At 41.9% G+C, this 24,680-nt stretch overlaps 2 protein-coding genes across 3 annotated transcripts; both read right to left on the bottom strand.

The window, feature by feature from the left end:
• Positions 1–2,141: 2,141 nt before the first annotated feature.
• rplp2b (ribosomal protein, large P2 b) lies at positions 2,142–8,178 on the bottom strand. 2 transcript variants are annotated; one of them, XM_083662222.1, is made up of 5 exons: positions 8,122–8,178; positions 6,618–6,741; positions 5,571–5,619; positions 4,514–4,609; positions 2,142–2,272 (listed from the first exon to the last, which is right to left on the bottom strand). In XM_083662222.1, the coding sequence occupies exons 2-5, from the start codon at positions 6,738–6,740 to the stop codon at positions 2,184–2,186; spliced, it is 357 nt and encodes a 118-aa protein (XP_083518348.1). In that variant the 5' UTR covers position 6,741; positions 8,122–8,178; the 3' UTR covers positions 2,142–2,183. The 2 variants fall into 2 exon arrangements, with proteins under 2 accessions (XP_083518348.1, XP_083518349.1); XM_083662223.1 differs by lacking the exon at positions 8,122–8,178 and adding an exon at positions 7,909–8,114.
• Positions 8,179–18,185: 10,007 nt separating this feature from the next.
• Positions 18,186–24,680, bottom strand: lin7c (lin-7 homolog C (C. elegans)). The gene is made up of 5 exons (XM_083662331.1): positions 24,555–24,680; positions 23,414–23,532; positions 23,165–23,236; positions 22,570–22,779; positions 18,186–18,737 (listed from the first exon to the last, which is right to left on the bottom strand). The coding sequence occupies exons 1-5, from the start codon at positions 24,589–24,591 to the stop codon at positions 18,570–18,572; spliced, it is 606 nt and encodes a 201-aa protein (XP_083518457.1). The 5' UTR covers positions 24,592–24,680; the 3' UTR covers positions 18,186–18,569.

Below are 24,680 nucleotides of genomic sequence, written 5' to 3'. Positions count from 1 at the left end.
GCTGGCAACAATGAGGATTTGGCAAAAAATAAATTCTAAAGTAATGTGTTGGCGGGCCTTTAAAGGCCATTTGGAAACTCCAAAAGGACACTTTGTAACAAAATTACATTATGGGTCATGAGCTGTACAAGACTACTAACAGTATGTATTTTTGTACATTTCAATAAACACACACGCACACGCGCACACACACACACACACACACACACACACACACATTTTATTTTAGGATGTGTTTCTTGTCACCTCTCAGGGCCCTTTAACGTTTAGGAATTGCACAGGATTTGGCTACTGAGGAACTGATTCCAGAAAAATACCAAGTATCTCATAAATCAGGAGTGAGAACATGTGATGTGCTTTAAATGAATCATCCTCTATGTTTCAAAAGCAGTTAGTCATTTCTCAGAGTGTCTTCTCACAATGACTGTTAATTTCCAGAATGTTGACACTATGTTTTGTCATTGCAAAACCCAAGGAGGAAGTTTAGGAAGGGAAAATTCACCCCAAAATCAAAAATGATTATTATTTTCTGTAGTGCTATTTATCCATTTAGGTAGTTTTGGTGGACGCTGAGTTTCAGAGGTATCGGCCGTTTGGTTGAACCACACCCTCTTACACCTCTTACTACAGGTAAGAGGAAAACTAGGCTATTATGTATTTCTGATTTTGGGTTGAATAGCCTATTAATCCCTTTAAGAAGTTGGGTCAACAGTTTAAACCAGGCAGGGGCTTCACTCTAACCCTTTGGATTTGGTGGTAGTAAATACAGTATATAATAAGCTATCATACTGTCCTGCTTTTGGATGTATTCAGCTAAAATAATAGGTTATTACTTCTTCTCCAGACAAATTCCAAAATGAATAGGTCAATAGGTCAAACCACCTGAACAATCATATATATATATATGTATATATATATATATACAGTATATATATATGCATTATGCTGTTCCACATTTACCTCCTTATTTAATTTACCGTCAAAACAGGTCATCTGGTTTAGCCTACTCATTCATAAGTTACTAATTCATCACCATGACAGCAAATCCCCTTTTACTGTTTAAGAGGTAGTAGGATGAAGACTGCCCCTGTAGGATGCCATTCCCATCTGTGTTTTTACCACAAAGATTTGTACTGTTTCAGTGAAGAATGTCTAAAATCTTTATCTTGTGTTTATCATTTTCAATAGTGAATTTCAAATGACTGCTGTGATTATTAATAAAATGGAACTCATTCAATTTGACTTCAGATGCTTTCCTAATGAATGTCAATGTAGAGAGGGTTAGGGTTAGCCCTAACCCTAAACCGTAGCCTGTACCATAGTCTTTAGGGTTAGGGTTAGGGTTAGGCCTAACCCTAAACCGTAGCCTGTACCATAGTCTTTACCACATGTATACAGGTAGGTAAAGTTCACTTGATCAGACTAGTCTGACAATATGAACTAGTCTGAACAGCAGCACCAGGAGATATCCCATTGTTCCACTGCAACATTCAACTCAGTTTAGTTTCAATATCTGAATATAGCCATAACTTTCAGATTAGCCTGTCCACATTCTGCTCATGAAAACCAGCTATCCTCAAATGTAATTTTGAATACTGTTCTGCCCATGTCTTTAAAACAGATGTAATCAACCCTTTGACTGTAAAGATAGGAGAAATATGGGATAAGGTAAACGGTGCCCTCTGCTGATCACATGCCTCAATTACATATCAATAGATCCTCTCCACAAAACCTGCAGGCAGCGTTGCAAACAAAGATAGACAGTACCTGCAAGAATTACAGCTGCTCTGGCATAAATGTATAACCAAATCAGAGATTCACTTTGCAAACACTACATCAACCCAAAATCTGGCAGTGATATTGAGTTTCTTTCAAAAATTATTATATTCAGTAAATTGGCCCCAAAGTTAACACGTGAAGATTATTTGCCATTCCACATGGCTGATTGCAAATTCTTGGGATGTCTGTTTTACTTCAATTCTACCTCTCAGAGCAACAATGGGCATTTTCTCACCTTACTGATTACAAGTCATCTTAACACTTAGCATACTGAAAAAGATTTTAAATTCCACATCACCATATCTGCACATTTTCCGCTATGTCAAACTACTTTGCAGTAAAAAAAGAAGAAGAATCCCAAATAACTTTTCTATTAACTTTATTTTACGAATTTTTGAAAAGGTTTAGTCAAACAGTCCGAATCCCATGTCGTCGTCAGACCCCTCCTCTTCGGATTCCTCCTTCTTCTCTTCCTTCTTCTCCTCAGCAGCAGCTGTAAAACATGACACACTTGGATTGCCTGATGTCCATAAACATGAGATATTCAACATACCCACTTCTACGTATGGGCTCATTGAGCTAATGCATTAATAAGAAAATATTTCTGTCAACATTCCTTCACATAAATGACGTTCGTTGTTTCAAGAAAATCAGTTTTCTTTATTAAAATGCAAATGAATGCTGCAATCTAACCAGAGCAACAACTCTATATACTAGGGGTGGGGGAAAAAATCGATTCACCTAAGTATCGCGATTTTTAATGTCACGATTTTTTGGATCGATCTTTTATTCCAGAATCGATAATCGCAAATTTAAAAAAAAAAAAAAAAAAAAAAAATTGGTGCTTGCAGTCAGGCCACTCACTGAACAGCAGGCCAGGCGCCGCCTACTGGTTTACTAGTGGTTTTATTACTTTATTAGTTAGTCTGAAGTAATAATTACACTTCAGGGTTAAAGTGGGTGCATCTCATTGTAAAATTGGACTTCAAACGGCCCAAATCTGGCTTCAAACGGCCCAAATTTCACGCGCGTTGGCCCATATCGGCCTGGCCTGCTTGGTATCTAATGCCCAGCCTGAATTATGATCCCAGTCCGCCCCTGTTTTTAACTATATCGCCCAGCCCTACTCATGATATATAATATACAGTCTCTAGTGTATGATTCAACTTTTCCCATGTTCTAATCTAGTGTAAAAAAGCAAACAAACTGAAAAAAGAAAAGAAAAAAATAAACAAAAATCGCAATATCGAATCGCAATAATCGTAGAATCGCAATACTTAAGAATCGCAATATAAATCGAATCGGCACCCAAGAATCGTGATAGTATCGAATCGGGAGATAAGTGAATCGCCACAGCCCTACTATATACGGACACTGACTCCTCCCCCTCGGCAAGAGACTGAAACCTCTCGTCATAAGAACAGCTTCCTCCCAACTGCCATCGGCTCATCAACAAGCCGTGAAAGCCCCCCACTACTACTGTCTTTTGACTATTGATGTGACGCTACGCTGCACACTGAGTCAAATTCCGCATATGTAATCTGATTAGCTACTGTGGTAATAGGAGAAACCTGTTTAAAGTGTAACTTACCTCCAAAACACAACCAATATATATGGCTTTGGGGGTGGCATGTGAAGGAAAATCTCCACATTTGAGACCAATCTGTTATAATTTGACAAACCCCTATCATTTCAGCAGCATAAGTGCCCTCTATGGGTTCAAACCTGCTTTTTTGTGTGCCCTCAAATGAATGGCCGATTTGGTACATCGTTATGTCACGGTGGTATTTGCGCGCGCCACACTCATGGGAAGTGAAAAAAAAATCCCCATGTGATTATTACTGTAGTTCACGCGGCACGAGTTGATATAACTTTTAACCATTTCGAGTAACACTGTTTCCATACGGATCACCAGCATTAGTTTGTTGTTTATAACGTGGCTATATTTATCACGTTCTCTATCGATCTATCTATCTCTGATACACTGAAAATACTGGGAGGCGGGCCATAGCGTCTCTGTCGATGATTTGATTTGACAGTTCTGGGCACTGGCGTTGGCCAATCCTGGCGTGGTCCACCCCCAAATCGATTGTGTTCTGGCGCAAAGCGGGTGGGTTCCAGGACGAAACACGCTCGAGCCAACTACGTTATGTTTAGAGCAGCGCAGTAAATACAATATTCCTGCGAGTTTAACTTAACAGTTACATGTCCTCTGCATTCTACAACAAATAAAGACATTACTATTTGTTTTATTTTGTATGTTACATACTTATTGACCAAGTTATGTTAGTTTAGGGGCTAGGAATTCTACCAGGGTACAGAAGGGAGCCATCTTGCCTGCAGAGTTTTCAAATCAAGTAGAATACTGTTTTGCAAGAAATCTGGGGGGGTCAGTCCCCCTTTAAGTAGGTTGCGATCATGTATTGTTCTCGAGTTATAGATGCCAACATGACAACATCACTGCGGCATCACAGTGAGGAAAGGGATTGATTTCCAAGACAGCTACCCGAGCAGAAACTACCCAAAAACATGCAGCCCTTATGGCGCACATTATAGTTCCCATCCAGGTCGAACCAAAGTATTTCTGAACATTTAATTCTGTGTAAGAGCAACTTAAAGACTACTAGCAGAAAAGGTCAATCGCATTAGCCTCCAAGGTGAAGGCAGGGATACTGTGTGCCTGCCAAGTGTCAGCGATGCTGACAAACAACGTGCTAAAGCCTCAAACGCTCACCTGCAGCAGGGGCTGCGGCTCCACCTGAGCCGCCAGCTGCAGAGCTGGCAACTGCAACGGCACCACCTGCTGGCATGCTGGCCAGCTTACCGTAACCTGAGGAGAAAGGCATTGGCAGACATGAAGCACAACACAGAAAGGCTCAGAGCAGCCAGGGAAAAATGTTTCTATACAAGTCAGTCAAGTCAGCACTGTGGAGCTTAGAAAGACTTTCTGCCTACGAGCTTCACATCCACTAACATTAGTATATTATCACTCTGATGGTGTCACCCTCTTCCATTGAACAAGTAAAAAGGACATTTTCGAGGCAGTGCCAGTGTCCTGAGGATCACTGTCTGAAGTCGCAGTGAAACGATGGGAGAATTTTTTCGTCCGTAATTTCACACATTTCTGATTGAAACAGCATGTTGGAGCAGGACAGCGCAGGGCGCGGTCATTCAAAAGTGGATGAAGATATAAAACAATGGGATATTCACTAAGGAGAGAACAACCATTCAATTTGAAGGAAGGTGTGGAGAGGCAGGATTGCTGTATCTGTGATTGTTTTATTGGTTGGAATAATTATGTATGGCGACTGGTACAGAGGGAACCACTGAAGATACAAAAATATAAAAAGTTTCTTTTGGCATTTATTATTCAGACTGTTTATTATGACATGCAGAATTAGCTAACTGTGCTTATTGTGACTTTAATTGTAATTGCTAAATCTACTTTGCAATAGCACTTTTCTCTGCCACGGTGATATTGCATCAGGAAAACTGATTTCTAGTTTGCATGTTACTATAGACTTTCATATGCCTGTATAGTCTTGATTATCCAAACCTGCATTTGGATTAGGGGCTTTGACTGCCCAACAAGAGTGATTGTTTGAATTTGAAAATAGAAAACACTTTCAACCTAGGATTTTTCTTTTTTAGTACATTTTGTTGTGCCTTTAAATGATAGAATAGATTTGTATACAAGGTTTTAGTCAGCTCTGTTAAGACTGAACTGTGATAAGAAGAACATTGGAGAAAGCTTTGTGTGTTTTTGTGTGTGGACAGAGGGACACACTCACCTTGGGCGATCACCTCATTCACATTCTTGCCGCTTAGTTCGGAGATGACCTGTTCGGAAAGACACCAAATTAAAGTGGATATCAAAAGTACAGCTGGGCGACAATTCAACATTATAGTTTGTCTTTCAGTGGAATACTGTGATGATTTTGGGATATTGTGACAGTTCCTCTAGTCTGATGAAAACCAAATTCTATTTACAAAACTGACCAAATGAGGTATGATGAAAAATGAATGAAAATCATTTTAACATTTCAGTTTTGTTCGACATTACACCTAACATCACCATCTGGCTCAATGGAATGAACATTACTTTGATTATTTAACATTTGATTTGAGCATAACTGAGCCTACTTATAACATAGCATAACTTAGTCTACAGTATATCAGGGGTTTGCAAAGTCTGAGACTATGGGCCTCCCCGCAGACCAAGCTTCTTGGATGCCCATCATCATCATCAATACAATTGCCTAGCAGTGTTAGTCATGATTTTGCCATCATGTTTTCATTGTGACATCATCAGTGATGTCATGAATCAATTGTTCACAATTTTGGTCACGTTTTCATTGTGACATCATCAGTTATGTCATGAATCAATTGTGACATCATCTGTGATCACTGATGATGTCATAAATACCTCCAGTCTCCACCCTTGAAATCGAGCGTGCGTAGCACACAAGATTGCTAGTACAAAAGCATCTCCAAAACTACTGTATCTCTGAATGATCTCTTTAACCAAATCACACATTTAGACTATTCTATGTGATTTGATAACTTTTGATAACTAATGTACAAAAAAATCACTTCCATTCACCGAGCCTCCCCTGAAACTGTATGGATCCCCCCTGGAGAGGCACACCTCCCCTCCCACTTTGAACACCTCTGGTCTATATCAAAAACAAATCCTTGTAATTATGATATTGATTTCAACTATATTCCCCCAGTTTTGAATCCATGTTGAGATGACAATTGTAGTGAGAGCTTGTCTTGGTAATGCTAGGCCACAGGGAAAGCAAGGTGAAAAACAGTGATTTTCAACTCATCCATACCTTCTCCATACGCGTCTCGTCAGCCTCAATGCCGACGCTCTCCAAGATCTTCTGGATGTCCTTGGCTTTGGGGCTGTCATTACCCCCCAGGGCAGCAAGCAGGTAAGCGGCGACGTAACGCATCCTGCCAGAAGAATGATCAGATATTATAGAGATTATAGATAGATATTACAGATATAGTCTATCCTTCCTTCCAACTTCTATTGCACTGCTGAATAGACAGCGAGCCCCTTCCTCACGGGTGTAACACCTGCACTGATGGGAGGTGGCCGTATGGAAGCGCGCTTGTTCTTTTCTTTTAGTCCTCCTTGTGGTTTCTCCTTGCTTTTATCTCGCCATGGTTTTATGCTTCTATGTTTTTATAGTTCTATGCTTTTATTTATTTTATTATTTTATCATCTTATTTACATGATAGTGCAATAAGGGTCAGTGTAATATGGCGGGTGCAATTTTTCTTGTTCCACCCGGGTTCTGTGCAAGTCTTTGTTAAATGCTACTGTTGTCTTGCTGTCATGTTGTTTTCTTTGTTGGTATATGTTACTGCCGATCGACATGCTGTAATGCACTTTGTAGCCCAAGACAAATTTCCCCTCGGGGACAATAAAGTTGATCTGATCTGATATTATGAAATGTACTCACCACAACCTCAAGTTTATTGTCATGTTCATAACAATGCAACATCATTACCTGTAATGAAATTCTTACTCAGAGCCAACTCAACTTGACATATTAGTGAAAAAGCCAATAAGTAACTAAAGGTAGCTATTGTAATCAAGTAAAAAAGTAAAGGGCAGTAGGCTAAGTAAGAAGTGAGCGTGGTAGTTAAAATAAAACCCCATAGTAGCCTAATTACATACAAGGTCTGTAATGCAATGAAGTGGTGTCGACAAAATAAATATAACAATATTGGTAGACAACTTAAATACTATAACGGTATCTTATAATAGTCGTGGGAAACAGGTAGGCTAGTCAAATACTGATATTTAATTAAAAGTTGGTGGTAAACTCAAGTGGTAAACAATGTAACTAACGTTCATTATTAAAATCAATTCCACCCTTTGAGTGCCTCTAGTCTAGGTAGCGTGGATAAACAGCCCTTATAACGTTACTGTACGATGCAAGAGTTTATTTCCTCTTTATCAACAAGGTAGCTCGCTCAAAAACAACCGCTGAACGTCTCTCAATGCACCTGAGCAAAGGACTGCATCTTCTTGGCAACACTTAGCTAGTTTAACCGATCCAACAGCCTTTTTAAAAATTGAAAACAGCACACTACACATTTTTCACGCACCTCAACCATGTGGCAGTTGCTTTTTCTTCGGTGGTTGTTAGCTAGTAGCCAGTGCTGACTTGAACGTGCTGTAAACTAGTCAGTTAATGTCGTAATAAACGGGCTTTGAGCTACAGAATCCACTCGATGTGGTTGTTTAATCATTCGCCCATGTGCTATTCTTATGATCCCTGACTGATGAATGCGTTTATATGATTTTAATAAGCCACTCACTTGAGCTAGAAAAGCGAACGCGTGTTCACGATGAGGCTATCAAGGCAGAAAGGAAGTTGCGTCATGGGGTGAACACGGAAGACGCCTTTGCCCGGTAGGGTCGATGCTAGAATGGATCGGATGGAGGGGCACACAGTGACATGGGGAGTGTTGATTGGTTGGGGTTGAGGGTCATAGGCATAGACTGTCATGGATATGTAGACTGTGGTCAGAGGCGGGGTTGGTGCCTCCGGCCGATCCATTCTAGCATTCTAACGCCCGGTAGCCGCGGCCGAGAGCTTTTGCTACAGCTCCCCCTGCTGCCTCTCTATCCCTTGCTTGTCCTGTCTGCATACATTTGCAACTGTGACGTCACGCCAATCACTGTCAAGTGTGATTTTTTTTTTAATCAAAAAATATAAATAAATCAGATTTACTTTAGTCAGCATGTACGTGTCTTCTTCTGACAGTATGTTGAGTTGGTTTTGTGTTGCGGTGTGTACGTAAACCTATACCACTTCTCCCACAATTTTCAACATCCATCCTCCCCCCCTCTCCCCTCCTCTTCTCCTCTCCCCCTCTCCTCTCGCCCCCTCTCCTCCCCCCTCCTCTCCTCTCCCATCCTCCCCCTCTCCTCTCCTCTCCTCTCCTCTTCTCTCCCTCTCCCCTCCTCTCCTCTCCCATCCTCCCCCCCTCTCCTCCTCTCTCATCTCCCCCCTCCACTCTCCTCTCCCCCTCCTCTTCTCCCCCTCTCTCCTCTCCCCCCTCCTCTCTCCTCTTCTCCCCCTCTCTCCTCTCCTCTCCTCTGGTCCCCCCCACCTTCCCCTCCTCCTCTCCCCCTCTCCCCTCCTCTTCTCCCCCTCTCTCCTCTCCTCTCCTCTGGTTCCCCCCACCCACCCCTCTCTGCCCCTCTCTCCCCTCCTCTCCTCTCCTCTGGTTCCCCCCACCCTCCCCTCCTCCTCTCCCCCTCTCCCCTCCTCTTCTCCCCCTCTCTCCTCTCCTCTCCTCTGGTTCCCCCCACCCACCCCTCTCTGCCCCTCTCTCCCCTCCTCTTCTCCCCCTCTCTCCTCTCCTCTCCTCTGGTTCCCCCCACCCTCCCCTCCTCTTCTCCCCCTCTCCCCTCCTCTTCTCCCCCTCTCTCCTCTCCTCTCCTCTGGTTCCCCCCACCCACCCCTCTCTGCCCCTCTCTCCCCTCCTCTTCTCCCCCTCTCTCCTCTCCTCTCCTCTGGTTCCCCCTGCCCACCCCACTCCTCTTCTCCCCCTCTCTCCTCTGGTCGCCTTTTATACATGCTCCCAAACAGCGCCGGACAACGCGATTGGCTGGCTCAGATTTGAACCTGAGCCAGCCAATCGCGTTATCCTGTGATGACGTAATGTCCTGTGCACCATGACCGGATGCACCATATATGGACTTCCTCCCCTGAGGTTAACGGTTAACATTCGCTAGTTAGCCAGCCAACGAGCAGCTAACATTAGCTAGCTAGCTAGCTTACCGGATGCGATATTTTTTTTCGGATGATGGCGAAGGCATAACCCACCCCTGGCCCTCTCTGCCTCTGATTAGTGGCAGCGTTGACCCACTGAGTCTGACGGTCTGACCACAGACTGTAACAGAGATGTAATGCAGGATAGCCAAGCGAATGTGTTTGGATGGAAGTTTGACGCTAGGCCAATCAGAGGCAGAGAGGGGCGGTTTTATGCCTTCACATAGCCTTCGGCATCATCCGAAAAAAAATATCGCCTCCGGGACCACAACGGGGTTCCTCCGCCTTTCCGACATGCTGCCACTCCGAACGTTAACTTCCATTATTCGGACTGGCGGTCGTTCACCTTAGAAGCCGCAATGCCGACCTTAGGTTTAGGCGTGGGGGTGGGAGAGGTTAGGTTTTGGGTTAGGGTCTGGGGGAGGTTAGGTTTAGGCATGGGGGGAGGTTAGGTTTGGCGTGGGGGCTGGGAGAGGTTAGTGAAAAACGGGGAATATAGACCCCCTTTCTGAGTGCCGATATTTCGGAGTGGCAGAACGTCGGAGTGGCAGCACGTCGGAGTGGCAGCATGTAACCGACAACAACGCTTCCTACCCAGCGTGTGCACGTCTTTCCGACAGGGGTGGTTGTTATGGCAACTATCAACAACAACAACAACTACAACAAGACATAAAGACCGAAATAGGCTACCTTGTTAATGTGTCTGTCGGAGACACGGCCTAACGTTAACATTTAATACGAGCCGAATATCAGCCTGCGCTCAGCTATGTATACAGGAAGTAAACCGGATATTCAGGTGGGTTGTGACGGTTGTTATTGTTGTCAAGTTAAAACTGTCAATACCTAGACTCCCCCTGCCCCACCAGGACATAATTAGTCATCTGTATCTTAGCTGGATGATACTCACTCATAACTACGCTGCTCATAAACATACAAGCAAAAGGTGACAGTTAATTGTGACTGGGGCCTCCATGTCAAAGGAAATGTCATTAGAGGCTGGGACTTGGGCCCCCATAATCACGGACTACACATTTACATTGAAATTGGTGAAATGTAGTAAAATGCACTAACATGGGTCACGGGCACAGACGGTACTTAAAATATATTGGGGTCCCTGGTGGTCTGGGGCCCTGTGTGGTCCTTGTGGGGGGCCCTGGGGCCCTGTGTGGCATCAATGATACAGCATGCAGTAAATAATGCCATTTTCCAGCACCGCCAGCCCTTCTGCCCCTCCTTTACACTGCTCTCTCCTCCTTTAGACTGCTCTCTCCTCCTTTACACTGCTCTCTCAAACACAACAAACTGTAAATAAATGAGGATGGATGCACTGTTTCTCCTCTGGCTCCTGATGCAGCCTCCTGCTACTTCCTCAGCTCCCGCTGCTGCGCTAAGTTGCTCCTGGATGTGATTGATTTTGGTTGCTAAGAAAGATGAAGTAAACTTTCCCCGTGTGAGACTCATCCACACTGTAGAGAAAGCAGCAGCTGTGACGGCCGCTCTCAAGTTGTAGCTGTTGTGAGCCGTCCTGCCTGGAACAGGCTCCACTGCATCGCTGTTTGTGCCCAATGTCTGCTTCCAGGCACCCACTGGTCGTCTACCAGAGCACTGCAGACATCTTTGTGTGGATGCAACCACCTGTGGAAGGTGATGTTAATACCTCCAGAGTGCCTTCAGTCAAAATGAAAAAAGGAAGAAAAAAAACCTCTCGATCAGCAACAAGAGCTCTTCTTACCTGCTGTGCTCATGGCTCAGGTACTTGCTGCTCCAGCTGCTGAATTTCCACAAAGCATCTGGTGTATGTGGCTTTTTTCATAGGATTGTAGACTCCACTACACAACCAATTGTATAAGACTAGTCTTTCATTTTAGGATCAGAACTAAAGAATTAATGATACAGCTATCTATCTATCTATCTATACATCTATCATCTATCTATCTATCTATCCATCGATCTATCTATCAAATTGAGTATGTGGGCTGTTTGTTTCAAGTTCTGTGTTCGGCCACAGCTATGCCGTTTTACGTGCGATCGGGCTGAAACCTTCAGGGTGTGTAAAGGGCACCCGTGCGGGTGACCTGATGGAGCTGGATTTTTTAATTAGGCTAATTAGCTAATGATGTGATGTCATTAGTGGCTGCGCAGTGGCCGAGCCTAGGCATCGAGTGTGCGAGATGGCTAGTCAATTTAAAATGCATGGTTGTCAAGCCTGAAAATGTAACATTTTGGAGATAGGTTTTCACCTGACAACAGCCATAGTTGAGTTTAGTTTGATTTATTTGCACATATTTAAGAACAGAAACATACAAAAGGAAAAGAATGTGCTGGTACAGACAGGAAACCCTAAGTGGGCTTATTCTGGGACAAAGCATACAATATAAACTAAAACAAGAGAAAAGAAACAAGCAAACAATAAATGAGAAGAAGAAAAGCAACAGTAAAAAAAGAAAATAACAAAAAAATAAACAAAAGAGCAACCAAAATGAGTCGACAGTTGGACAGTTAAAAATGCTGGCTGTGTGAGGTCACTGAGGTGTATGTGTGATTCATCACAGAGATTCCAAGTTTGGATTTAAATGAGTTCAGAGAAAGAGATAAATATTAAGTTAGTTAGTTAGTTAGTGAGTTAAGAGAAAGAGATAAATATGCAGTAATGATGGGACAGAAGACAGCCAGCAAACCACAACCATTTTACGTTTAGTTTATTTTGCTTCCAGTCCAATTATGATGTTCTACATTACATCACTACAGTACATGATACATTCCACATCAATTAACACAGTCAATTGGACAACACATTTAGAATCAAACACAACCTACATCTGAAACAAGCAATAAAACATTCAATGTGTTATCAAAATTTTCCACAAATGTTGCAAGTTTGGTCTTGGTACTAGAAAGCAGAAGAAAAAACAGGTCATAGATCAAGTGTCTCAGAACAGGAGCACTGATTCAGGCCAGTTGATCTCCAGTGATCCTACATCAGTGCTGCTTTTCTGAGAGGCTCTGCATAATATGGCCCCAGAACACAGTCAAAGTGGAAGGACCAACCATTCCTGGAAAGTTTTTTAGGAAAAACACTTGTAAAAAAGGGAGAAAAATATCAAAACAAAACTATTATAAAAATACTCTATTGACCATTCCAATATATAAACAAGAGTAACGGGTAGAAAGGGGTAATTCACAAAATTCTATCATCAAGTCAGACGATGGTCAGTAACATGGAGCACATGTCTTATCAATACCAAGTCCTTCTTAGTTGCATTGCTTCCTGATTTATGTGTGTGTCTCCAGGGAATCTAATCTAATCTGGGGTAAAACACAATTTGTGAGAAATAAACTATATATTAAGACTTTTTGACTTTTATATAAACCCATAAACTTCTGCTAAATGATCTCTCCTTTAAAACAAAACAAAAATGTTGAAAAGCAGCCTATGAAATGCTTAGTCTATTTATTACGAACCAAACTAAGAATTTCACATAAGCCTACATGCACCCAATGACCAATTAATTAGGAAACAGAGCAAATTAAATGTTTCTTACTGCAAACAAACTGATCTCATACAAGCCTCTCAAATGGACTAGAGTAGCTGAATTGAAAATATATGGATTTTTTTCTGGATGATCGGATCAATACGAGGACTATTGAAATAATAATAGACATTGTAAACGTCTAATCACAATACGCAATCCAAATGTGTCCTTGTGCGCGAGCGCCGAAATTGTCAAGCACTATTATGACACTTTTCTGCACGTAATGTGTTAATGTGCCAATTTTCAGTGAAACTTGTGAGTAAAAAAATATCTGCACAAACTTTTTAAATGACCTTGCATAGATATTCACTTTGCATTCCTAAAGATCTTTGCAGTATTGTGTCTGTGTAATTGTTATTTATACATTTGTTTTCTCCAAAAATTCTGCATTTTTCACAAGGATTAATTAAGCAATATAGCATGAGAGCTAGTGTGTTGTGGCAAATATATCCCGCTGATCAGTTGTTATCCCACAAGGCCGCAGGCCGAGTGGGATAACAACTGATCAGCGGGATATATGCCACAACACACGCTGCTCGAGTGCTATATTGCTTTTATAAAACGGTTTCCAAGTATGATAATATAAATATAATAATAATACTATAAGTCCGACTGGCATGGTATTCTGATAGTCAGTTGAAACACTACTGTAAGGCGGGACCTCTAGCAAGAAAATAGACGTGCGGGTGATTTGATTGGATCGTTCTGGAGACTGAAGTTGACATTGGCCAATCCTGGCGCTTGCTGAGAAGCTGAGAGCTTTCTGGAAACCCCGACAGGCAGCTCGAGCGCAGCGCTGCATTCTCAGCGCTTGCTGAGAAGCTGAGTGCTTTCTGCAAAGCCCGACACCAACTAACGTTACGGGGTTAACTGCGGGGTTAACAGCCTTTTTTTTGCAAAGAAGACATTAGCCCGCATCTATTCTTGTACAAAACATAATTTTCTGCAAAGTATTAGTAAAGTTATAAGCGAAGATCGATTCACAAGGATCTGACAGCTGTCTCCGCCATTTGTTTTTTTTTAGGTAACCAAAGGCTTTTAGTAAGAGTTGCCATGGCAACCAAAAACCCATGGCCATGGGTTATTGGAGTGGGTTATTGGATTTATACAATGGCTGTGAACCAATCAGATTGCTTGATTTGAGAGAGCCGTTTTATAATGGATAACAAACACCAGGCTATGGGCGCATCATCTATTCTGTCACATATTTCAACTATATTCAATGAACACTGTTAATTCAGGACAGCTTTCTGACACCAACTGGCTTTGGGTAAAGATAATCCCGCTCTTCTGACTGCAAGTCAACTTGAAATGAAATGAAACATCCCACTTTGAGTCACAATGGAGAGTGCAATAGATCTAAAGACTATTATGAAACAAAACCCAGGTCCCAACAGCTATTCTGTGTTTGCTCCTACTGCTACTTGAGTCAACTATCATTTCTGTCCGAATTGTAAAGCAAACATTCTCACTTCACCACCTGCAACTGATACTAGATACGAACAAAACCTATATAAAACTATACTTGCAAACTTTGTGCTGATAGCGATGCATCGTTCTTTTGTGAGGGCAATGTCCAAATGGTTAAGTCAATTATTTTTGCAAGGACAATTTTGAAAAGCACAAAATACCTTTTTAGTCGAGATATGCCTAAGATGTACTTTTGAACGAGCTATTCTTTTCCCATTTTCTTGAGTACTTGATTTCCTAGGCAAGTGGTCTTACTCTTCTCCTTGAGGAGAAATTCACTGGGGGAGTCAGGAGTGGATAACAGAACAGAAACACCACATGAAAAAACCACTACGTTTGGAGTAAGTATATCACAATTATGAAAAAAGACTAAGTTTGTAGTAAGTGAAAAAAGACTAAGTTTGTAGTAAGTGTAAAAAGTTTAGAGTAAGTACATCACAAGGCAGATAAACAGTTGAGTCATAAATCGGATGCTAAAGAGTTCAGTTGAGGCCAGAATTCCAGGTGCCGTGGTCACACAAAAATGACTCAATGCACCCTTTTTACAGCAACTGTTTTGGAGGTGGTAAAGCAGGTGTAACAAATACCATTGATGGTATTGAAGTGTTCCAGTGCCATGATGACCCTCATTAATGTTATTGGTTTCACCTGCTTTACTTGCTGCTTTACCACCTCAAAACGGTTGCTGTGAAAAGGGCCTATAGGCAAGGTGAACAACCTGGAGATTCATGACACCATTGCTGTTAAACTGCTTCAACCAAGAGGAACAGTGGTCACTGCTCAGTGCTCACAAGGCCGGACTAGCAGAACCACCAAACGACATCCTCAAAGTGAACACAGAACTGAAGCGAAGGCCCTGTGAGTGAAGCCACTGGCCCCCCAGGGCCTCCGCAGGGCCTCCCCAGTCAGTAGATGTTAACATCATTGAGCTCGTATGGGAAGACCTGGAGCACAGAGTGTGAAGTTCATGTTCACCTCCTTCATCCTGTAAAGAGGTTCCCTCTTGAAGAAAGGTCCAATATCCGACCACACAAAGTTCACGACTTGTATGACAGCATTCCAATGGGGACTGAAGCCATTTTGAAGGCAAAGGCCGGCTCTACTCCTTGCTAGGTACTTGACATTCATATATTGTTAGTGTTTCTGTTACTTTATCCACTCCCCTTCAGTTCAATAATTCAGTACTGTCTCCTTCTCTCAGTTACATGATGTATTGATCCTGAGAGCGAACAAGAATATGGCTATAGTCAACTAAAGCCTAGTTTAAACATGCTGCTATATACATACATACATGCTATTGCATCCACAGGTGGAAACAATAGACATTGTTATGGATACAACTCGGGAATGAGCAACAGATTTGTTCCTGGTATGTTTTGGTAGTCCCACATATTGAATGACTGGATGATCTGGGAATTATAAAAAAAAACAAAAACCCTAAAAGACCATAATTTACATTGAAATTAACCCAACTTCTTTCCTGGGAAAAGGACAGAGTTTCAGTTTACTTGCTTTTGTTGATTTATAGATAGAGACATTTAAAGCCTCAGTGCGGCTGTGTGTGTGTTTAATTAGCATATTTTGTATAGGTGTATGGGTAAAATTTACAGATTAAAAATGTTGCTGTTCAAAACCTTTTCCTAACTGTCTCCTTTACCCATAAATATCCCGGCTCATCAGTAGAACACAAAAGCAGTGTATTTTTCTGACGTGGAAGTGTTCATGCAAGGAATGGCAATGTGACAGCTAAACATGGGCTTTACAAACACATTTTGAAACTAGGACTTTTGTGTATGTGTATGTCGTGTTACTTATAGACGTTTGACTATGTGTTTAAGGGAGTTTATTGAAGTGGTTGGTCCATAGCCTATAAAACGTGCCTGTTTGGCAGCATTGAGTAATACAATGTTTGTCTGTCATTCTCATTCTCACATATATATCGTTTATTATATTACATACCAAGTACCTGGTGGCCACTAAATCGGGCCGTGTTGACTTTCATGGTGCACATCCCGTACATTTGTTACTGAATATGAGGATAAATTAAATACAGTGAAGATAAAATATCTACTCACGGAAATAAATCTCTATTTTTGACATTCTGTTTCATACCTTTCGGTCTAGAAAATGTTCCAACGTATTGCTCTTTTGAATTAAAATTAAAATGACTGGTCTTAAATCTTTGAATGGTATACAACCGTCAGAACAGGAAAGGGTTATTCACATTTAAAAAAAAACTTAGTATACATGTCTGCACTGTTAAGCATCATCCAATATCTTTAAAGAGGTCAATTATTAATTTAGAATGAAGCGATATTTCATCAAAGACAGAAACGCCTCTTTAGTCCTGTAAGACATACCAGAGTAGCCAAATGTTAAAGGGGGATAATAGTACATAGAGACATAGAGACAGTCCGCATGTGTGGGAACGCCCACAAAATGTTAAACGGCTGACGCGCGAGTGGGGTAAAACCGCCCATCTATCTCATGGGCTGACTCACCAAAAGACGGTGCTGCGGCTCTAAACTACAGGTTTGGGGGTTCTAGAGCAGAACACAAGACGTCTGCTCAGATGTGCGTTTACTGCGGTGGTTAAATCCCCGATCGTGTCTGACTGGGCTGGGCTATCAGCTAAATTCTAACTTTGCTGAATGGATAGAACGGGGGTTTTTACCCCACCCTGACCACGCCCCCAGCAAGGCTGAGCCAGCTAACCCAGCGTCTATGACGAGACGTGGCCTCAACCTATTGTGTAAAAACAGGCTGAAAATGTGCACAGTGGCCAGATTGACTTATTTCATTCATCAAAACAGTACTGACCGCTCACATTCAGACTATTGTCTTAAGAGATGGTCTGACATTTTGAAATTAATCTTGTTTTCTTCACTAGTTGGCACTATCGATGCATAATGCTAACAATGCCAACATGCAGTTTTTAGTATAGCTGAAGGACACATGTAGTAAGTGTAGTAACAAATGTAGTTACCCAGCAAAGAAAAACATTAGATATAGTACATTCCTTATTTAGGCCAAGACTAAATTAATTGGTAGTTCAACAGGTCCTAACTCTTGTCATGCCGGCCGTAGAGGGTTTATTTCTTAGTTTGATATTCCTTTAAAAGCTGACGGTGAACATCTGGGTCTCTGTGGCCGAGTCCCCAATACATCACTTTCCTGCATGACTACTCAAACCCCATAGTACATGTTCACCTTTTTATAATGTGGACTATACAACATGGCCTGATGAGAAGGTACAGTCGGCCTCACTAAAGGCTTCTTAGGTCTTCTTAGGTCAACCGTTACTATTGATCTGATGTGAACCCACTCTCACACAAGGTACAACTATCTCTGATGAACAAGTCTGAATTTAAACGCTTCCCCATTATCAAAATGCCCGTAGAGCACTTAAACGACAAGTATGTCTTTCTCATTTTGAATGTTAGTGGACCCATTGCATAAAGGAATGGTTTTACATATTGTTAATCTTTATTTGTGTCAAATCAAATGATGTTTGAGAATAACATTATGCAAAGCATGTAATAGATCCTGCCACAAATATTTAGTTACTTGATGATCAATCTTGGCGGGGGGGGGGGGGTGCCGTGAAGCACTTGGTAGTGGCTGTGATAAAATAATTAAAAACACTATCTCTGTATTGTAGTTGGTCTCAAAAGTTCTCAAAACTGCATCCAAAATGTCAATTCAAAAATAATGCACAAGGTGTGAGTGACCACCTACATTTAGATGATGGTCAGTCTAATGTTCTCCTTGAGTCGTAGTGTCCAGTAAAGTTACAACAGTGGGTTTTAAAAATGCTACAGAAAAGGGTAGAAGCACAATATTTGTGACTGATTACAAACTAAACTTAGTTCAGTCTCTTTACGGGTTTTTAGGGAGGAATTTAAGAAAGAGACCTGGACAGGTGGCCAGAAGGCCGGAGGAGGAGAGAGGTGGGAATAGGGCATCAGTTTGGAGAGAACTACTACTGGGGATAGCTGTTCTGTTGCCGGCGTTTTGCCGACCTCATTTTCTCAAAGCGTGACTCCATTTCCTCGAGGACTTTGGGGGTGTACCTTACGACCAGCTTCACTGTGCCCTGAGCAGCCTTGAGGAGTTCCACAGCTTTCTCATGGTGTTCACCTTCCACGCTCTGGAGAGAGAGAAAGAAAAGGACACAGAAATGTCATTCTCACATTTGACCACAAACTACGAAGGTACGGTTACTGTAGAAGCAACAGGCTTGTATCAGGCACGATCATGATAGAAGCAGTATTAGCACGAGTCCAACATGAAAAGCTGAGCAGCAACTGATCTCAAATGTTTTGAAGTATTTTATAGGTTTTGGAGTGTTGCCATTGTGAGCCTGGACAGCTTGGCTCAACTAACCGTACTGACATTTGTAATTCAAACAGAGATTGTAATGAAAGAATTTTGGGCAGCGGTGGCCCAATGGTTAGAGAAGCGAGCTTGTGACCGGGAGGTCGTCGGTTCAATCCCCGCGACCGGCAGGATAAATCTGGGTGGGGAAAGTGAAAAGGCAGCGCTTGCCCCTCCCTCATTTACCACCACTGAGGTGCCCTTGAGCAAGGCCCTTCACCCCAACCGCTCCAGTGGAGCTGATCAGTGGCCAACAGATCAGACTGTGGTTGTACTGGGCAGCTTCCAGGTGTGAATGTGTGAAAAATGTCTGAAAAAGAGAGCATTTGCTCTTATAAATAAAGGTTAAAAAAGAATTGAATGAGCTAGAAAAACAATGGGAGTCTGTAAAGCTCATCAGGTTCATGGTCCACCTTGAATCATATAGTTCCTCTGGTGAAAGACAGTGGTGAACATCATGAACCAGTCCTCTTTTTCAGGAACACTGATTTACATTCATAGTTAAGCCTAGGTCATACTGCTAATGTGTCCACGTGGTGCCTGACCAAGGCAGTTCAGACTAAACACCGGCTCAAGAGTAACTGCTTGCTATGCCGGCGGAAAGGTGTGTACACTGGGCAAAGATCAAAGAAGAAACATCACATACCACATGAGGAATTATGAAGCTCAATTTTGTCAATTTAAATGAATCCAGTTTGCTGTAAATACAACTACATCATGTGTTCTAGTGTTGCTTTTTCAATGGTACTGAAGCAATAGTCTAGATTTACATAGATGACAAATGTATTTTGTAAAATTACATTATTATTACAGCCATAACATTCATGAAGAATTTTGTATGAGATTTCTTTCACTTGATCTGTTTTACCGTTTTTAAGTTCTACAATGTTGTTTGATCCAGGCAGGTTGACATTTTAATTTGGAAGGTGTTTTTTCATCCAACGAAAACTTGGGAGCAAGCACAGTTGGGAATCTGTACTGATGCAAAATGTCTATGTGAGTGGAGGCTGTTGATGTTAACAGTGACTTATCTTCTCGTTCATTCTTGCTGTGTCTCCGTTGCTATAAATTCTGATTGGTTGACACCAGGATCACTCCGTTTTCAGTTTTGCCAATCTTGAACCGCTTCACACTACAAGAGCCCAACCCAGACTAACCCCAGTGGTCAGAATTGTCCAATTCTGCTTACCATCAATGTAAAAAACGTGTGGTGTGACCTAGCCTTTAAACATCTGGTGTGACCTGGCCTTTAAACATCTGGTGTGACCTGGCCTTTAAAACGCAGGCTGCGTTTGAATTCTCTTTGTGGGTTAGGAAGGTTCCTGAGTGAATTACCTGGAAGTACATCAGTAGCACCACGATAAGAGCTGTTTGAATGATCTAAAGGTGCTTCAATGTTTCCTGACTTAGTTCCTTTAGCATTACAAAAGGAAAGCCAATAAAGCCATCCCACCATTATTTGCGGCAGCAAAGAAATGCACATTCGGCATGATTTGGCCAATTAGCGTGATTAGCTTGCTAACTTAGAAAAGCGCAATTTTCTCAGCAACTGAGCAAGAAACTGATTTCACCATTGAAATCTCAGCGTGACTTGTACATGTTAGTCAGCTAGTATTTCAGTCAGTGGCGCTTTGAGCCCCACATAACCTACCTACGTAGCCTAGTGTACGTGCAGTTGGAGTCTCTTAGTCTTTTCCTAAGTCCTTATGAATTCTCCTTCACATCTTTCCTTGACCTCATGGCATTTTGCATCGAGGTCAAGGAAAAGTGGTTAGGAATAGGAGTTAGGATGTATTTTTTTGACTATTCAAATCCAACCACATTCTTCAAAGACCTGTACAACCAGTCTTCTACTCTTGACCAATGAGCCGCTCCACTACAGCTGACGGAGGGTCACGTGCCTTGCTCAAGGGCACCTTCAATAGTTTGTGAGGGAGTGGGACAGTGTTACTCGTTCACATTCCCCGGACCGCAGCTATATTTTCCCATGAGGTCTGGGGATTCAATCTGGCAACCTTCCAGTTACTTCTCCAACCTCTAGGACAGTGTTTCCCAACCTTTTCTGGCTTATGTACCCCTTGAGCTGTTTCGCCATGCCAATAGTACCCCCTCACTCAGGCGTGTTGATGATTCTCTAAATTGGTTCTATTAAACTCATATTAAAACTTTTAGTATCTAACACGACTGATTATTACATGAAAATAATTTTAATGAATTCCCTTTATGATATAATTCTGGTGGGTTGAAAAAGTCATTTTTTTACCAACACTGACCGGGCATGCGTACATAGCCTTTTAGAAATGGGCCTATGAAATTACTTGGAATACTGTTTTTTTTCCTTTCATTTTGGAAATAAATTGTGATCCCCAATCTTTCCACGTAGCCCCTTCAAGCTGCTCAAGTACCCCTAGGGGTACATGTACCCCTGGTTGGGAACCACTGCTCTAGGATACCGCCTCCACATTCACCCCATTAGTTCTCACTCATTTGTGGATTGCCAGCCAAAATATGTAAATCTCTTCGTATTTGTATTTGTTCTTGCAACAAGCCAGAACTGGACTGATTCTCATGAGTATATTAGCACTTCTCCTCCTTACTGAGCCCACTACAGGCCATTGATGTAGCAGAAATAAGCTACAGCACGGCTTCAAGACAACTGAGTGAAGAGTGTATGAGTGCATGCTCCTTAAGTTTGTTGTGCATTTCAAGAAAACTAGGGGCAGATTATTTAAAAAGATGTCATTTGAAAAAATGTCATTTGAAGTATACATCACCCTCACCATCCAAGAATATTGCATATAAAATTCAGGCCATATCGGCCATCATTACTACCTTTCAAAAACTCCACACTACTACTCCTACTTACTCCACAATCCTAGTGTCATTACAACTACCGTACACTATTCACCTTATGTAGCCCCGCCCACTTGACCCAGTTGTGTTATGACTTGTTGTGACCTGTTCAAAACACCGTCTGTTTTACCTGCTCACGAGTACTGTACTGTCACAGGAAGTGTCAACACAATAGGAAGTAACTGGCTGACCCCTGTGTTGGAACATAAGGTGAATTAGGTCAGCAAGTCTGGGGACCAACTAGGCTTCATGTCATCAGGGGTATTTGTATGCGGCCGTCAACATTTGGTTTTCTGTGCATTTGGGTTATCTTGCTTTTGCATTGAAACATGTCGGCAGCCTCAACAGGAGGTTATTTCAACATCACAGAGGAGTCGTGCAGCAGAGCCACACACTGCACACAACACAATGTGCAGCTGATGCATGGTAGGGATGGGTGGGTGGGTGGAGGACGCTTCTTGCCTGGGCTGGTTAGTCACATCACAAGTTAGCCAAGTAATGAAACTGTCAATTAGCCATGCATCCTAGATTGGCAGTTGAAGGTTTTGGTTTGTATTTGATCAGAACGTGCCAGGATACTCTTATGTTGACATATGCAGAAATGCTACGTAGAATGAATACACATCCATTGACTGCAATGTGTGTCAAGGTCAAGCATCAAACGTAACATCAGTGGAGAATAAATGGTTGATAACTGTGTGACTTGAACGTACCACTCCATTAACAGAAAGAACTGTGTGACTTGAACGTACCACTCCATTAACAGAAAGAAGCTGGTCGCCTCTCTTTAGGCCACCGTGTCGGTCAGCGATGCCCCCTGGGATGATCCGCGAGATGTAAATTGGGGAGTTTTGCTCCTTTCCACCCATGATATTGAAGCCCAGGCCTTCTTCTGTCTTGGGTAGTTCCACCACACGAGGATGTGAGTGCCCCTCACTTGCTGCGAAAGCCGCCACAGTAGCCTACAGTACAAACGAAGAAGGTGTTATGAGGCAGTACTCCATTGTACCTCAGTTCCCTTTGTAAATGTACTGTACTTTATGCAGTCAACACCCAATCCAAAATTATTGTTTAATTGGGCATAATTATTAGTACAATCAATCAATCAATCAACTTTTATTATCAGACAGAAGGTCCATAGAAAAACACATACATGAACAACACTTAAGAAAAATAAAACACACAAGAAAGAATTAAGATACACAAGAGTACACAAATTGCCTGAATCCTCTTGGGCACACAGAAAGGCCCAATCCAAAATATGTGATTTTTATGTTTTATTCACATTTTAAAAACACAAACCTAGTCAAACGCTTGGGGTTTAGCAGGTGTTTCATTTTGGTTTACCTTAGCTGTGGCGTTGGCCCTGACCTCAGGACTGCTGTTGATGTCCACTGTTTCATACACATGCTCATATACCTGAGAAACATCCCAAGAGACAAACATTTCTTCACATTCAAACGACAACAATCCAAATTTCCAAATGGTCAACAAACAGCTTAATCAAAAGAAATTCAACTAACACTCAGCCTTTGAGATCAGATCAGTGGACTACTTCCTTATAAGATTAGATGCAGCAGAGACAAGGTGGCTCACCTCTCTAACGGCATTACAGAACTCACTCTGTAAAACCCTTTGCAGTGCCTGCAGCTTCTGGGGAGGCACTTCCCCTGTCCTCTGGAGCTTGTCAAGCAGTTCAATAGCACGAGAAATATCTGTCAATAAAAACACAACAACCATCACCTTGGGCTAAGCTATCATTTGTGTCTTCAAAATAAGACATTAACAAAATAAATGTAAATCATGACTACCGTAGTATGATTCCCCCCACCCACACACATTCTGAATTGACTGTATCACCACAGACATTACACACACTACATTCTTGTCACATCCTCTATGTAAAGGTAAATAGGAATCATGGAATGATAAGAAGTACGGTACATAAACAAAATGTACCATTCAAATATTTTTATACTTTTCCCAGTCTCAGATGGACCCCCCCCCCCCCCCCACACACACACACACACACACACACTTCAAGAGTATTTCTCTACTGAAATGTTTTGAATGGGAGGGGGCAGGTTGTTCCACGTGTATTATTATTGTTATTGTGTATGCGTCGTATCGGCTTAATAACATCTACATTTAAAGTGGTTAGTTTTGAAAACAGTCTAGTTTAATGTAGCTAACGTTATTGGGTTTCGCAAACTGGACGGCAACAATGCATTAATGTTAGCAAGAACATAACGTAACTGTGATGTTAGCATTCCTGTTGTATTATTCCTTTAGAGTCTGAGATTGATCGGTGTATTTTGTGTTGAGACAATTCTATATTTCCACTTTGCTACAAATTGATCATCAACCTGGTGTCACAAACTAAAGTTGATCTCCGATCGTAACAAGTAAGCTAACAGTCAGCTAACAAGCCTAGCCGTCTGTTTACGTTTGGACTTGTCAGTAATGTTATTGTTAGCGAACCTAATTCACAGGCCAGAATATGATCAACAAATCTCTAGCTAACGTTATCTAACTTACTTATGGTGTGATCATACCAGACGTAAGGTATAGTTACGGTAATGTTCGCTAGGGTAACTAATGTAGGAGGTTTGTAAAGTCAAAGACAACACAGCAACCAGCTCACGTTAGCTAAGCTAACATAGCGTCCCTCAAACATCACGACAGATCACAATCAAATTCTAAGCTAAGATAGCTAACGCGATCTAAATAACGTTACCTCTTTCCAACCGGACGGGCTCCCCAAGCGATGCCATTCTTCAATTCAGATGATCTGTGATGTCAGGCAGATGTTCCGTTAAATGCTAGTTAATATAAACTAAATTTGGCGGAGGCGATAAACCAG

This window comes from Poromitra crassiceps (assembly GCF_964638095.1).
Source record: "Poromitra crassiceps genome assembly, chromosome: 28".
In the NCBI taxonomy this organism is placed as follows: Eukaryota; Metazoa; Chordata; class Actinopteri; order Beryciformes; family Melamphaidae; genus Poromitra; species Poromitra crassiceps.
Note: the sequence above shows the minus strand (reverse complement) of the source record. Positions and strands in the feature narration are given on the sequence as shown.